At 50.8% G+C, this 17,045-nt stretch overlaps 1 protein-coding gene across 1 annotated transcript in view; it reads right to left on the reverse strand.

Moving 5' to 3' along the window:
• Positions 1 to 17,045, reverse strand: part of CDC42BPB (CDC42 binding protein kinase beta) — a 105,943-nt gene that overhangs the window by 61,610 nt on the left and 27,288 nt on the right. Inside the window, exon 2 of the mRNA XM_040478448.1 lies at positions 3,914 to 4,005. Within this exon, the coding sequence (XP_040334382.1) occupies positions 3,914 to 4,005 (92 nt within the window). The remainder of the gene's footprint in view (positions 1 to 3,913; positions 4,006 to 17,045) is intronic.

Below are 17,045 nucleotides of genomic sequence, written 5' to 3' on the forward strand. Positions count from 1 at the left end.
GTCTCACCCTCAAGTGCATGCACGTTAAGGATTATAAAGACAGTTATGATTAAATATTATCTTCCCTGGGCCTGACGATAGGGCGGGGGGTCCACAAAGAACATGCCTTGATGGAACCCCAGAGTCTGGTGAGGGTCAAAGGCCCCTCCCACAGCACACAGCTTCCCGCAGCCCACCATGTGGAAGTCGTCCTCCAGTCACCTCCTTCGGTCATCTCTCTCACTGCCACCCCAGTGCTCGCGGTGGTGGCTCTTCTCGTCACACCTGTTTAAGCTGCCGTTTACTAGCTGTCGTCTTAGAACCACTAACCAAGCTCGCTCCGATTCTGAATAAAGAACAAAGAATGCCGAACAAAGGTTCGGTGAGTTCTCCCACGTGTCCCAGAACATGCAATCTGGGCACACGTGATGTCATCACATTAGAAGTGTCGATTTCTTCCTAGAAATCAGCTACAATCAATAGGTGAAATGTTAGTGTTAAAAACAAAATCTACCATAATGTAATCCCTATCAAAATATCAACGGCATTTTTCACAGAATTAGAACAAATAATCCTAAAATTTGTATGGACCCACAAAGGCCCCAAAGAGTCAAAACAATCTTGAGAAAGAACAAAGCTGGAGGTATCACGTGCCCGGATTTCACACTACTACAAGGCTGTAGTGATCAAAACAGTACGGTGCTGGCACAAAAACAGACACACAGATCAATTAATGGACAAAGGAGGCAGGAATATACAATGGGAAAAGACCATCTCTTCAACAGTTCTCAGAAAACTGGACAGCTACATGCAAAAGAATGAAACGGAACCATTGTCTTACAGCATGCAAAAACAAAAACAAAAACAAAAAAGAACCCTCAAAGTGGATTAAAGATTTAGATAAAATATAACACCTGAAACCGTAAAAATCCTACAAGAAAACACAGGCAGTAACCTCTTGGACGTCGGTCTTAGCAATACTTTTCTGGATCTCTCTCCAAGGAAAGCAAAAGCAAAAATAAGCTACTGGGACATCAAACTAAAGAGCTTCTGCACATGAGTGGAGACCATCAACAAACAAAAGGTAACCTATGGAACGGGAGAAGGTATTTGCAAAAGATATATCCCATAAGGGATTATATCGAGAATAGGTAATGAACACACACAACTCAGTATCAAAAAAGCAAATGATCCAATTTTAAAAATAGGCGGAAAACTTAAGCAGACATTTCTCCAAAGAAGACATACAGATGGTCAACAAGACACATGAAAAGATGCTCCACATCACTTATCATCAGGGAAATGCAAATCAAAACCACAAGGTATCACACCTCCTACCTGTCAGAATGCCATTATCAAGAAGACAAAAAAAAAAAATAAGTGTCTGCAAGGATCTGGAGAAAAGACTCGTGCACTATGGTGGGAATACAAATTGATGCAGCCACTGTGGAAAACAGTATGGAGGTTCCTCAAAAAGTCTGAAATATAACTACCTCTGATCTGGCAATTTCACTTCTGGGTATTTATCCAAAGAAAACAAAAGCACCAACTCAAAAAGACAGATGCATCCCTACGTTTACTGCAGCATTATTTACAATGGCCAAGATGTGGCAATAACCTACGTGTCCACTGCCTGATGAATGGATAAAGAAGATGTCATATATACCTACAATGGAATACTACGCAGCCGCAAAAAGGAAGAGATCTCACCATCTGCAATAACATGGATAGATCTAGAAGGTATAATGCTATGTGAAGTAAGTTCAGACAAAGACCAATACCAAATGATTTCCCTTTTATGTAGAATCTGAAAAACAAAACAACAGAAGCAGACTCATCGATGCAGAGAACAATCTGGTGGTTACCAGAGGGGTGAAATAGGGGAGAAAAGGCTACTTAGTATTTACTACAGAAATGGCCTCACTTGGAAGAAACGGTAGAGCTGATAACTTTTGAACAATCCAGATCTTGCTGAAAATGAGACACAGAGCACTCTGATCTCTTACTAGACGCTTACTTCTTTAGAAGAGGCCTGTCTGGGCACAGGCCATGTCCAGAAAATATGCCAGTGCCTTTGATAAAATACCCAGAAGGAAAAAGAATACATCTGTCCACAGAAAAACAACTGTCAAACCAAGAACACGTAGAAGTGAAATGCAGGAGTAAAATTTAATGTAAAAACAAAAACCCCTGTATATTGAACAAGCTTTCTCTAATTGCACAACTTATAAAATAAACAATCTGTAAAAATCTTGTTTAGTTTACCGGAAACAACTTCTTGGCCCAAAACTCAGTCTTAATTGCATCAAAGAGAGCTGATGCTACAAGCATCTCCAAAATGAGACGTTTCCGTAAAGAAAACCAACAGAAGTGATCTTACACAACATTAACAACTGATCTGGGGACATGACAACACAGTGGGACACCTGATGCCAGCCCCGATCCAGTACTGGAGGAACCGAAACAAACCGCCACGAAGAACATCGCTGGGCCAACTGAGAAACCTGGTGGAAGACAGTAGATGAGGTGCAGGGTTGCAAGAACACCCCGGGGAGGCAATGGCAGTGACGCCACCATTACCAGACAGTGGCAGTGACCTTAGCCACAGAATCCAAGATTCTTTCTGTGGCGGGGGAGGACTGGCGAGCACGTGCAGGGAACCCAGACGGGTCGCAGGATGGCCGGGTGGCCGGAGGAGCCCGATGGCGATCCGAGCCCAGGCCATGGGGCCCCGGGGTGGGGGAGGGACTTACACAGGAGGCCGAGAAAGCCTGGAGAGGGAGCAAAGGTAGGGGAGAGAACCCAAGGACTTTCGGGAAGGCCTGGGCAAGGACGGATTTCCTGAGTTTGGGAGGAACTTAAAAGGTGACACAGGCCCCTTCTCTGAAGCTCAGAAATCCGAGCCGTGCAGTTAAGTTCTTTGCAAAGAAGAGCAGTGAAAATCACCGGAGCCTATTGTGGCACAACACCGTTGTCTCCCCCTCTTCTGGAGAGCGACCCTCCCCTGCCCCGCGGCACCCCTGCGCCTCCCCAACCCGGTGCTAGGGGTGCGGCGTCCCCGCAGATCCCCGCGAGGGCCCGGGCCCGGTCCTGCTGCCAGGGAGACAGTCGGCAAAAGTACATGCTGCACTGAATCGGGTTTCAATTTTGAAAGGTCTCTTTCTCCTCACTAAACAACAAAACCAGACCTGGACACGGGAGGAAACGTACGCCTTGCACACAAGTCCCGAGTATTCTGGAGCACCTTCTCGTCACGGCAGGTCAGGTCACTGTCAGGCAGAGCACGCGTGACGGGACAGGGCGGGTCACCGCTGGGCCCCACACGTGACGCCCCAGCAGCAGAGCTAAGGGGAAAGCTTAAGCGGAGGGGTCAGCGCATCCAGAAGCTTAGGAGGCTCGGCTCTTCGGTACTAAGCGTACACCCACCGATCCCAGTCTGTGGGGGGAGCCGCGGCTGGAGCCTCGGCGGGGGCACGATGCCCGCTGCACACGCGGAGCCTGGACGGGCCGCCCCCTGCAGAGGCCGGGCCGGGGGTGGGATGAGGCCGCGCAGGCCGGGCCCAGGCACAGCTCGAGCACCGACGGCGGGCAGGCTGCTGGTGACGGGCGCGGCCGCTGTGGCCTCCCCGCATTCTGCAGAAGGTGACTGCCGGGATGTTTTCAATTAACAAGTAGACTTTTAATAAACTTCTTTGTCTCAAAGAGACAATTTTGGTCCAGACAATATTCAGGGTAACTCACCGGCCACCAGCTTTTGCTTTGATTTTTCTCCTCTTAATTGTACCCCGCAGGTTCCGCCCACCAAGAACTACTCTCCAAGTGACAGTGACAACGACCCGTCCCCCAGATCGATGCACAGGGTCCTACAGACGCCTGGTGGCGGCGGCTGCTCTCCCGTTCTAGGCAAAATGAGCAAAACAGAAGTTCATCTTACCTCACCGAAAGCACCTCTTCCGATTACTTTAATTATTTCGAAGTCTTCTCGATGAAGCTGCATCTCCTTGACCAGCTGTGTAAACGGCTTAGCTATAAATTCAAAAAAAGGAAATCAACAATTTACTCTAGTAAGTCGGTACTACGTAAAAATTCAACAACCTGACTGGGGCATTCCACTACATGACACAGCTTTTCCAGGAAACAAAGGTTTACTTTTTAAAATGCTTGGTATCTGACAGGTGTTGGCAAGTCTGTGTCTGCGCTCAACGAACTACGCAGATGTTCATCCTTAGCCCCTGTCCTTCAGCATCTGCTGTGACAGATGCTGCCACACAGAGGTCCGCTGCCGCTGGTCATGAACACAAGCAGCAGGTACACTGGAGGTGAGTAGGCTCCGTGGAGCCACAGGGTAGCCCGGGGTGGGGTGGGGGGAACACGAGACAAAATTCTTGCAGAACGGCGGCCATCTCTGAAGTGCAGGCGGTGCTCCCGGACATCATAACCATCCTTGCTAATCACGTGGGGACTCTAGCAGTGACCTCGGTAAGAAACGGGCAGAAGCACTTTACACGGCACTCACGTGTTCCATGCACGCATGCACAGGTAACAGAATAATCATCCTTTTATTATCCACGTTGTAGGGAGGAGAAAACTGAGCCAGGTTTCTGTGGACAGCGTGCTGGGCTGAATAGGGTCTCCTCCCCCCTCCCCAAATCAGTAGTGTCCACCCAGAATCTGTGACTGTGGCCTTATTTGGAAGTGGGGTCTTTCCAAATGTAGTCAAGTTGAGGTCACAAACACGAACGAGATGGGGCCTAAACAGAAAAGGACTGGTGTCCTTATTAAGAGAAGGGAATCTGGACACAGAAGGGAAACAGCCCCGGGAAGATGGGAGGCAGGGACTGGAGTGATGCAGTCATAAGCCACGGGACACCAACTACGCCAGAGGCTGGAAGAGACAGGGGTCCTCCCGGGGGCCTCTGGAGGGAGCACAGCCCTGCTCACACCTTGACTTTGGACTTGGCTTCCCCAACTGTGAGAGGAAAATATCTGTGGTCTTAAGCCCCCCAGTTTATGGTAATTTGTTACCGCGGCCCAGGAAACCTTTCCAGAGACCGCGGGTAATTTCGTTCCAGGAGCGGAGCGAGAGGCAGCACCAGGACAGAAGTCCCGCGGTTCGGCTCCAGGGACCGTGCACTCCTGACCGCCACGCGTCACATCTCTTACAGCCGTTCTCATTTTCACCTCCAGGCCTAAATCCACGTTTTACACTGACCTTCACACAGTTCTCTTTCAAATTCCCCACTACTAGTTTTGCAAAACGTTTCCATTGGGCAAAATGTACAAGGCTCTGTGTTATTTCTCGCAACTACACGTGCATCTGCAATCGTCTCCAAAAACAGCCAACAGCCTGCAGCCAAAACCTGCAATCGGACGTTTTCCGGATTTCTAACTGAGCTCCATATTATTAACGGAATTCTGCAGTTTTTCTCCTTAAATAGCTGCTTAATAAATACCATTAAGGTTTGGTCACCATGGTTCAGTGATCACGGCAACAACAGCCAGAGCACCACGAGGTTCTTGGTGCCTAAGGACAGTGAATTGTTACCACTATCAGTGCAAATGCCCATCAGCACAGAGATCAGGAAATAGGACACATGGGGACTGATTTAAAAAAAAAAAACAAAAAACAAAAGGCCAGGCTAAAGAAAACCCTTGGGCTAGAACTTGAAAGGTTATCTATGGCTTTTTAGTTCTTTCACATATCACCCCCAAACAACCATTCCCAAAACTCCAAATAGATATCTGTACTTCAAACAGCCACCAAAAACCTCAACCTCTCCTGGTACCTTCTAGGGGAACCACATGGTACCGTTCATTGTACAATGAAAAAAAAACGATCCCAGCAAATCTCATCTGTTGTATTTTACCACCAGAAGGGAGAGCGTAGGAGAGGAAAGAGAGCTGACCCGCTACGAACAAACTGTGGCACAGAGCACACTCGAGTGCACACCGCAGAGATGCTCGCTCTGGCAGGGGCATAATGCAACATTCTGGACTATTCCACAAAACCCCAAGACTCACGAGAGGTGGCAGTCACTGTTTTCAATGTACAACCCAAACACATATTCATGAAAATCAAAGAGAATCCTACCCGTAATGAGCCACTTTTAATTTGCCCGTGACCCCGTGCCACTCTTGCTCGTAGGCATATTCCATGTTTCATATCGTCTGTATTCTTTTACTTTTTAGATGTCTCATGTTTCTGTACCACTCAATTATCATTTTAACAGATGCATGCTATTTCACTAAGTTGGTGCACCAACAATTGTAAATCATGTGTCTACTGAACAGACAGGTTAAACTTTTAATTTTGAAAATCAGTACCTTCTTTATGGTGAATAAATCTGCAATGAACCTTTGCATGCACAGAAGCTTTTTTACTATTTTAAAGTAATTTTAGGATGAAATTCCAGGATTCTCCAAAAGGCACTAACTTTTTTTGTGGTTCCTAATCTGTCACCACACCCCGCCCCCCAACACCATACACGGATGGTTCACCTGCCTTTGAACGGACAGTTCTCTGAGGCCTGGCGAGTCTACTCGTAAGCCCTACGGGGAGGACTACCCACTCATCACAATTGCTCACCGATCACGTCTTAATCTTGTTTAACCTACTGCATAAGTGCTTTACTCTGACTTTGTGAAACATGCTACCTGTAAACGCCACGCCTCCGCTCGGTTCCTGCTTTTCATCTCAATTACGCTGTTTTTACTTTACAGAAATTACTTTTCATAAAAATATTTTCAACAAAACTGAACTGATTCATTTTTTTCCTTCGTCATTTCACTATTAGAGCCTACAAAGTTATCCACTCTTTAAAGATCTAACCTTCAATCCTACTTTCTGCTAAACAGCTTTTAAAAATAGATAACCCATTATTCGTCTGCCGTTGACAACATGCAGTGTTTGTCGTAACTTCCAGCTGTAACCATCTCTACGCGTTGGCGTGGCCTGACGGTGCAGGGGGGTCGGGGGCGAGCGGCCCAGCGCCCATTCTGGAGCTTCAGCTCCTCCGTGTACCACCTGGTAGCCAGCCGTGCCAGAGAAGCCACTTCGTCCTCCGGGACTCCTCACCCACCTCAGGGGCCCACTGACCCTGAGGACCGACGCAGGTAGGAGCGAAGTGCCTCGCGGCCATCCCTGTTCTTTCCACATCCATCACCTTATCCTCCTCGTCGAGTTCCCTCCTCCTCTTTGATACAAACGGTCTTGTTGCTTCTGCCTTGTACACAGTTCTGCGCAAATTTCCCCGAACTGGATGGGCATGAATTCACCAGGCCAGTCAGATGAACGGGAAAACCAGGGAAAATGGGACGAACGCTTGAAAAGACCCAAGAGTTCTGAGGACGCAGTGAAAACGTGACACTGGCGTGTACCAATCACGAAGACAAGCAGGCACGGCAGCAGACCGCCCTGTCCGCTGCGCAGGGCCACCAAGTCACGCTGATCCCACGGGACTTCTCAGGTGAACGGCAGAGAGGGGGCTGTCAACCAGAGTCAATGCAAAACCAGGGTGACCCTGTCATCCGGGTCGGGCGGAGCCCAGAGACAGAAGCACACCAGCTCTCTGAGCACCAAAGTTTCACGTAAAGAACTGTTAGGAGCGCTAACTCGCCACGGACACAGCAGGCGCACACGCAGGAAGCAACACGACTACCCGTGGGGTCAGGGAACCGAAGGAGGGAATTCCGGAAACTAGGCAAAGGGCTCCGCACGGCTGAGGGTGGGCTGCTGCTGGCACCGGGGTCTCTGTGCTCACGGGCGGGGACCCGAGAGGCTGAGAGGGAGAGAGGCCCACCTGACGCCCAGATGTCCTGAGCAGCTACTACTGGCAGGCACTCTGGCCTGGAGGAAGAAGGGTTACAGGGGCGTCACTCAAAGAGGAGCAGGCAGGAAGTCCCCGGGCCCCTCTCCCTCCTCCACCCCCCTCCAGTCTCCTTCTGGAGCCCTTAAGGCAGAGCCCAACAGGGAGCGGGGTCAGAGCCCCAACGGGGAGATGCTGGGTCAAGAGGACGCTCCTGCAGGGCAACGGGATGGGAGATGGGTCGTAACCAGGAGGACTGATCAAATAAATGAACAAACTCAGGATAACGGGAGCCAGGGTCCTCACTGTCAGGGAAGGGAGTTACCAATAAGGGAGAATTGGGGAGCCTGGGCGGCTCAGTCGTTTGAGCGTCCGACTTCAGCTCAGGTCACGGTCTCATAGCTCGTGAGTTCGAGCCCCGCATCGGACTCTGTGCTCACAGCTCTGCTTCGGATTCTGTCTCCCTCTCTCTCTGCCCCTCCCCCACTCACGCACTGTCTCTCAAAAATAATAAACATTAAAAAAAATTAAAAACAAAGACGAGTAAGGGAGAATAAACCCTGCAGGACTGGATCAGAATCGGGGGTGTCAGTGTGACCTCATGATGATATACAGGGACATCAAAAACACAGACCTGAACGGCTGGGTACATACACAGGGTCCTCGTTCTGTCCACCGACAGGCCAGGAGGCAGCAACATCCAACAACGAGCGCATCTAGCGCCTGAGCTCGGTTTCTAAATACCAGCCTCCGGCAAAGGAGCCAGGACTCCTCGGGCCCTCCCAGAGCCGGCGCTAGAACATTCTGTGCCAGAAAGCAAAGAAGGGCTCGAAGAGTCATGGGTACTCAAAATCAACGCCAATGGTCACAGACTACATACATTAAAGAGGAAACCAGGAGTCCATACTGATCTGAAAGTTTAAAAATCTAATGAGAAATGAGGTATTTATATAGTTTCAAAGTAAATCCAAACACAATAGTTACCAACAAAGGGAAACAGGTGACTTTACAGCGAGGTCTGGAGAACACCACTACCTAAATCGGGGGATCAGAGCGAACACTACCACCAGCCGTGTGACAAAACGAAATTGTGACGTCACCTGATGGGACCCAGTGAGAAAATGCAGCGTCACTTCTGTGACTTTCCTGCCCAAGTTACATAACCTGAGTGTAATCACGAGGAGACAGGAGGTGAACGTAGGCACAGGTGTGCAAGCAGAGAGAGCTGAGGGTGCCGCCTCCCACCGCCGCCGACGACACATGATGACGACACACGACACCCACACGGCGGGAGAGGAGGAAGAAGCGGCCGCACCCAGGTTAGGCTGTGGAAGCGCAGTGGCCTGCGACGTGGGGGGAAGAACTCGAGGGGACCGCCGCGGACGGTGCACTGACTCCCGTGGGACAGACCCAGGGTGAGCAGGTTTGGGGGGGGGAAGGGAGGGATGACGGCAGCGTGCAATCAACACGTTCCCTGTTTCTGCTGCGGGGCCCAAGGCAGCGAGGACGCCAACCTTGTAAAACTTGACTGCTGTTTCACACGTGCAAAAACTCACCACCTCAGAAGCACCAGGCGACGCGGGGGGTGGAGGAGAGATGGGGACGGGAGGGGAGGACAGTCTACTGCCAGGAATCTGGAGACCACCGACCTGGAGGAGCCCGGGCACTGGCATTTCTTAAGCCTCTTTTCAGTCTGCCAATGTTACTTCGCTGACTTAATCTAGAGCTTGGGATGCTCTTCGGGACACGGAACGTCCCAGGAAATTATATGCACTGGGGTGTGACTCAGCTTGTCACCCATTCAAAGTATGCAGGATGCAGAGCAAAACCACAACAATTAAAACACCATTTGGGCTCATTTAAAAAAACTGTTTTAAGATGAAAACTTTATTTTTTATTTTTTTTAATGTTTATTTTATTTTTATTTAGAGAGAAAGACATAAAGCGTGAGCAGGGGAGGGGCAGAGAGAGAGGGAGAGAGAGAATCCCACACAGGCTGCGTGCCGTCGGTACAGAGCCCGATGCGGGGCTCCAACCCACGAACCGGGAGATCATGACCTGAGCCAAAATCAAGAGTCAGATGCTCAACTGACTGAGCCACCCAGGCGCCCCTGGTATTCACTTTAAATATCATTTATGCTAAGGTTCTCCTAGAAGACAGACATCTCAGGTAACGTGAAGAAAACAGATCAGCTATAATGTTTAAAATGTTTGATTTTCATGATGATAATGAACCTGTAGATTTTGAAGTAAGAGAAACATAACTATTATACATTTTGGAAAGGGTGAAATTACCTCTCCTCCACATCCCATGAGCCAACACCAAAAGGTGACAGCTCAGCAAACACTCGCTGGGCGCCCGTGTGCTGGCACCAGGACAGAGAAGTGAGCCCGGCTGCCGGAGGCCCCCGCGGGACTCTGGCTCCAGCAACTGCAGGGGTGGGGTTGCTCAGGGTCGTGCGCCGCCCACACCTCCCCCTGCGCCTGCACCTGTGCACCATCTCGGACCACTCCCCGGTGCCCCCGTCCCTCTGCAGGGACCTCCCAGCTCGCCTGTGCCCTCGCACCCACTCTCCAGCCTCTCCGGCCACGGCACCACCTGTGCCAAAGCCGACACAGTCGCATCACCTCCCCGGTTCGGACTCCTCACAGCGGGGCATGGCTCCGGGCTAAGACCTGCGTGCTCAGAGCCTGCTGCACGTGTGGGCCTTCCGGGGGGCCCCCCTACACCCCCGTCCCCCACCCCGGTCCCACCACACCTCAGGTCCTTCTGCTGCTCAGGCCCTCAGGCAAGCCTGGGTCTTCCTAAGCAGAACCCTCACCCCCACAGGCTCCTGCTCATCCTTGGGACCCCCGAGGTGGGAGGTGGCCCTAACTCCAGCCGGCTGACCGGGTCAGGAGCCCATCAGTCCTCCAGGAAGTAGGCCTCGGAGCCATACCAGCTCACTGACGTCTTCCCCACTGGCCCGGAAGGCCCGGGAAGGCAGGGCTACTTCTGCCCTGTTACCCACCACTGCCCAAGGCCCTAGCACCACGGTGGGGATGCAGTGCCACAGCAGACTGGATGCCCACCTGACGATGCGGTGTCAGAAAAAGGTCACCTCCGGGGGGGGGGGGGGGGGGGGGGGAGTGGTGTCATATTTTCTAAGGTAAAAGTATATTCAACAACCTAGGATATCTTCCACCAAAAAAGACTGAACAAAGCTTTAGCCCTTAGAGCGCTAAATGTTTATTCAGAGATTTTTCTTTTCCTAATCTCTTCATTCTTCCACAACCCAAGACTGTCCCCAAAAGAACTCTCTTACTGCCCTAAAAGGCAATGAATTAATCAACCAAAGGCAAGCACTAGCCAACAGGAGATCCCATCTATAAGGAAAAACTGGAGTCCAGGGTTCCCTTTAAACAGGAAAGCACTTTGCCAGGAAGAACTGGGGGTGGAGGGAGGATCTTTGGCTGAAACGGACAGAAAATCATTGTGAAATGAGAAACCCATGTCTCCCCCCCCCCCCGCCTTTGGTTTGTTTATCAGGAGAGGAAATAAGATCAGACTGGCTGGAAGGAGTGTCAGGGAGGGACACTCAGAGGAAAGAGGACTGTGTCATAGAGCAGCAGCCCACAGGAAGGCACACGGGAAGTGCCACTCTGCCCCCTTCGAGCTCGCACCATGACCTCCCTCTGGACTCGACCCGCACTGCCCGCCCCCGTCACCCGCCCGCTCCACTGTGGCAGCTTCAGCCACTCGGTGGTCAGGCATCTGGAACCGGTCGTACAGATTACCCAGCACACATAATACATTTGCTACTGAAGAAACAGGAGCCCCCAAAGCCAAGTGACAAGGGGACACGAGGAACAGCTCCCCTCCCTCCCCAGTGCCAGTCCACTCCACTCTGTGGTGTGGGGCTCCGCTCTTGGAAGTCCTCCCCCAGCAACTGCCAGCTACTGCTCAGGTCCCATCCAGGGACCACAGGTCAAACACCTGCTGCTGCACACAGCGGCGGCCCCACTGCTGGCTGGGTACAGGACAGGGGCAGCTCTGGGAGGAGCCCAGGAATGGCACTGGAGTCCCAGGAACATGCCCGTGCTCTACGGACCTCATTTCTCACAGAGGAGAAAGGGCCAGCCAGAACAGCACCCCAAGGACGGGGAGTGTGGCCACAGGCAGGACGGTAAGTGGGCAAGGCATGACTTTGACCCCGATGAGCCCACACAGGGGAACTGGAGAGCAGGGCAGGACGGAGAGTCAGGCTGAGGCTGTCATCTAACAAGGGGCAGAAAAAGCAGACACTTTCCTCCAAGTACCAGCTTAGTCAGTTTCAAAACTGCTTCAAATTCATTCTCACAGTTCAGACCGCTGATACACCTATCATAAGGTTTCTGAAAAATGTGCTTAACTTACATGAAATGGGGTTTACTTGTTTTAATATCTAATTTTGTTAAATGACAGAACACTTTCCTTCATCGGGAGTCCGTCACAAACCCTTCTGGTTATAAATTGCCAGTTCTGAATCTTCCAAGGGGCCCTGTGGATAAAGTCCTCTAAATATGAACTCACCCAGGTAGGCTGATAATCAGGAATTACAGTGTGGTAACATGAACAAACATCACATTTTAACTTAACGCAATCTCAGACTTCTGAGAACTGAAAGAGAAGCCCCTTACCCTCCTCTGACTCACGCCCGGAAGGCACAGACAGAGTCAGTGGAAACTGGAGAAGTCAGGGTGGGGAGATGGGTGGGGAGGTAGCAGGGAGTCAACAATAAACCAGGAAAGATCTCATTCCAACAGCCTGCTGTCACACTAACGCTGGCTGGCCCCGCCTCGGCTAACCTTGCTCAGACCTAGTTCAAGGACTCCTGGGGTCAGCCACGCATTCCTTCGTCTCTGCATCCACTCGGTTGTTGATTGACTGCTTTTCTCAAACCACTGTAATTTTGGCCCGCCCTGCTTTGTAAATTACCGACCTAAAATCCCACTGCCTCACTGCTGTGTGTCAACTTAGAAGCGACTGTCTTTTCGACCTGAGAGCAGCACAAGTCTCCCCCACAAACTGCTGGGCAAAGAGCCTATGCAAAGTGAGCAGTCGTCACAACAGATGTCTGATTTCTAAAGCCAACTACCCGACTGATATGAATACAAATACACATTTAAATTAAAAAAAAATACCCGAGTGGGGCACCTGAGTGGCTCAGTCAGTTCAACATCCAACTCTTAATCTCAGCTCAGATCTTGATCTCAGGGTCGTGACTTCAAACCCCACCTGGGGCTCCGCACTGGGCACGAAGCCTACTTAAAAAAAATCCTAGGGTACAATGGAACGATATAAAAAGCAGAGCCAACTGAGTGAGGCATACATATACACAAGTCACACAAATGCAACAAACGCACAAACAGAAGACTGCATTGTGCCTTGGTGCCTACACCAGAAAGAAAGCCAGTTTCAGGCCATTTCTTCCGTGAGTCACTAGAAGCATGCTGTATATGTACACTCTAAAGTTAAGAAACAGGAAAATCAAAAGTACAGACTGTGTGCTGGTTAGCACATGGCAGGGGCCGAGGCTGGGGTGACCTCCTCCAAGATCACCATTCCAGGACTGAGCAGAAGGGGCAAACTACCCCAGGGCCCGGTGTTAGACACAAACACGCTGGGCCCCTGCGTGAACCCGGCAGAGCTCCTTGGCTTCTCTAAGGCTGTCTGCTCACCTGCTGAGATGAATGGTGCCTACCCAAAAAGTGACTGAGACTGTTGAATTATATTATATATACTATAAATTACCGTGTTATAACACCCCACCGCCCAGCAAAGCACTTAGCTCTGTCTAGCATATAGTAAATTCTCATTAAACGGTAGCTACAGCTATTGGGTGACATAGTTTTCTTATTATATTAGTATTACTTATATGTCATATTTAACAATAAGTAAACAAACCTACCACCAAAATGATCCTAGAATCCAGCAAAATTACCAAGAAGATAAAGACTTGTTACAAAACAGTTTCGCCAGGCCGATTACAGATGGATGACACCTAAATAGTACCCAATAATTGCCACTAAGCAGCCTTGTAAACCAAGTGCCAAAAGGGGCCCTATACAGCCCTAGAGGGTGGTCTATTTTGAGGAGCACACCTTAAACGTCAGGGCTGCCCCAGGCAGAGGCTCCTGGACATGCTAGATTAGGGGAGAAGGAAAAGTTTGCCTGCAGAGTCCAAACCACCCCAGACAGTCTGCACTCAGGACCGCCCCGCCCCCGGTGGATGAGGCACCTCTGATCCCAGACTGAAGCCGCGTGTCTCCGGACTCCCCGTCAAGGAACTCTCCGCCAGGCGGCGAAGTGCACTCGAATGTTTCGGTGACCTTCACATTCCCACCTGACCTGCGCCTTTTCTTCGGTGACACCCAGATTGAGGATGTCTTTATAAGTGCAAAACATGAGGGGAAAGGAAATTCTGCCTCGGGCATAGCCTGTGACAGACACCCGCCAGGCCGGACGGGGCTGCTCCACAAACCTGTTCAAAGGCTCGTCATTAACTGCAGTGCAGGAGCTGAAGACATGCTTGAAAGGGCACAGTCAGGTTACCACCTTTGGGGCGAAATGGGACAAAACCCTTCCGAAGGATTCATTTTTTTTTTTTTTCCTGTGGTTAAGTAGAATGTTTAACATAGGAGTTCTAGCTATTTTGTTTGTTTGGCTTCATCTCAATAAAACAGGTACAGGGCACAGTGCGTGCATGTCAAACAGTCAGCCATTAATTTAGAGCATTTCCTGGTGCACCTGCTATGAAGCCACCCACAGCATCTGAGTGGCCACAAAATGGCTGTGAGTTTGCACCAAATGCATGTTACTGCTGCCCACCCGACCCAGCAACCCTGCCAGGTGGGAGGTGGCATTATCCTCGTCTTGCGAGAAACTCTGGATCTGTGCCCCTGATTGCAGGCCTTGAACCCAGGGCTGATGGCAGGTCCAGTCTGTGTCTTTTCAGGGCACTAGGGTCAGGGTCCTGAGTCCCGGTGGGGCAGCTGTTCCGCCCTCTGGCAGCCTGAGATAATGGAGTGGAGGCCTGGTCGGAAGCGACCCCCCAGTGCCCCTCCCTAAGGACCCTTAAGCCACCTCCTCGCTCTGGGATTACGCGAACTGACACGGACAGAAGAAATGTTTCAGGTTTCTGTTACCCTCTGACGTACCCCACCCCAAAACTTAAGTCAGAAAAATAGTAATTTAATGCGGTGGCTCGTCTGTTTCTTTCACTCAGGTGCTGGTGAAGAACCCAACCATGGAGTGCAAAGATTTGGGGAAACTGCGTCTCATCCTCGCCAGGAACGGGCACAGCTTCTCGTTCCTTTCTGTCCTGTTCAGCCCCCTAGGGCCTTCCAACCACCTCTATAGTTTTTCTTCGAGCTCTAAGTCCTCCACACCCTTCCTTTACCTGCGACCATCGTCAAATGCCACAGATCTGAAGGTATTTTGCTTTAACATCTGAACTATTCACCAGGAGGGTGAATTCAAAAGACCCAGCTAGGTGAGCGGAGGTTGAGGCCGGCTGCAGGCCTCCGCTTCAGCCATGTGGACCGCTGCTGGTCACGGGCACCTACCAGCTGACCACGCACCTTTGCCGTAAACAGCATCATGGCGCGGTGACCCTCTGGCTTTGTCCCAGAGTTCTCAGTCCTAGATAAGGACCTGCTTCTTATCCATCTCAGACACGCCCTGCAAGATCTGAGCAATGCAGACCTCCGGCCCAAATTCAATTCAAACCCTATTTATTAAGGAAAGCCTGACTGCGACCGGACCCCCTCCGCGGGGCCACCTCCCGAGGCCACGTCCCTGTCGTTCGGGGTCCTCTGGGCTTAGCAGAGAGCAGGGACAGAAACACACTGAACACGGCACATGGGGAAGCAAGGGGAGGGCTACAAAGACTTTTAAGGAACAAGCTGTATGAGTAAAAGAGAAAACAAAGAAAAGAAACCAGCTGTGAGGGCACAAGGGAGAAAACATGACAATGTATTTTTTGAAGGGGGTTGTGGAAGACAGAGGGAAAAACGAGTCAAAGTTAAATCATCCTTGAAGTCCTGCTTTTGTATTAGACACAGGAGCACCCGTGTGTGTGAGAGCGCGCAGCCATGAGCCTGAGAGGGGCGGTGTGAGCAAAGGTATGGAGGAGGGGACCAGCTGTCTCCATCTGGAAGAACCTGCAGGGGCAGAAGGAGCTGGCTGAGCAAGTGAGGGGGGCCAGCGTGAACACAGACCTGGCTCGTTTATCTCACTCGGAAGCCACAGCGAGGACCCCAGGATCCCATAGGGGGGAGGTTACGCTGACTGAAGTCTGTGTTGACTGAATAAATGAAGACATGAGGTTAACACGTGAAAGCATTTCGTAAACCACAGTACTGCATAAAAATGCTTGTTGTCCCTGACGTAATGACCACTACCTAACCGGTAAGAACCCAAAAGGTTTTATCTACAAGTTCTAAAATATATCAGGATCAATTAAACAAATAACTTATTAAGCACCTTCTGTTTGCCAGGAACTGTTCTAGGCAGCATGGCTAGGTCTGGGAACAAAAATCCCTACCTTCCTCATACGTATGAAGAACAGGCAGTTATGTGGAAAACAGTAAATCCTTCAGAAAAAAGGAAAAAGGGCAGGGAAACTGGGAATGTTGTAGAGTAAGGAAGGAGAGTTTATACAGAGCCGGCGGTCTGGACAGAAGCTGCAAAGTTGGTGGGGCTGGATTCTGACTCCAGTTTGAAGGTGGAGCCCACAGGATTTCATGCACGGCTGCATATGCAGTGTGCACATTATCCGAATTATCCGAGGTGTTGGGGTGTTTGCTGGGAGCCGCCAGTGAGTGAGATGGCGGGGGGATGGAGCGGACTGTGGGGTGAGCTGCACCTGTCTGCCGGGAGGCGGCGGGACACCGGAGCCTGGCCGTGAGCTGTGAATGTGGGTACTCGGTGTACAGCTGGCATCAGAGTCACAGGCGTGGATGAGATCCCTGAGGGTTAGCAGAGACAGAGGAGGGGACGTGAGGACGGGCCCTTTGGAGATCAGGAGGCTGGGGGGGAAGAGAAGGAACCAGCCGGGAGCCTCGAGGAGGAACCAGATCGAGACGCGCGACAAGCTGGGAATTAACTACTGTTTTTTGCCATGTGGACATCACGGTGGCCCTGACACAGCAGTAGCTCAGGGAACGCTGAGGGACAAAAGCCTGATTACAGTGAGTTTGAGAACGGGAGAGGCGGTAGTGAACACAGGGAGAACGAAC

This window comes from Herpailurus yagouaroundi, unplaced genomic scaffold (assembly GCF_014898765.1).
Source record: "Herpailurus yagouaroundi ecotype Mexico unplaced genomic scaffold, PumYag 141, whole genome shotgun sequence".
In the NCBI taxonomy this organism is placed as follows: Eukaryota; Metazoa; Chordata; class Mammalia; order Carnivora; family Felidae; genus Herpailurus; species Herpailurus yagouaroundi.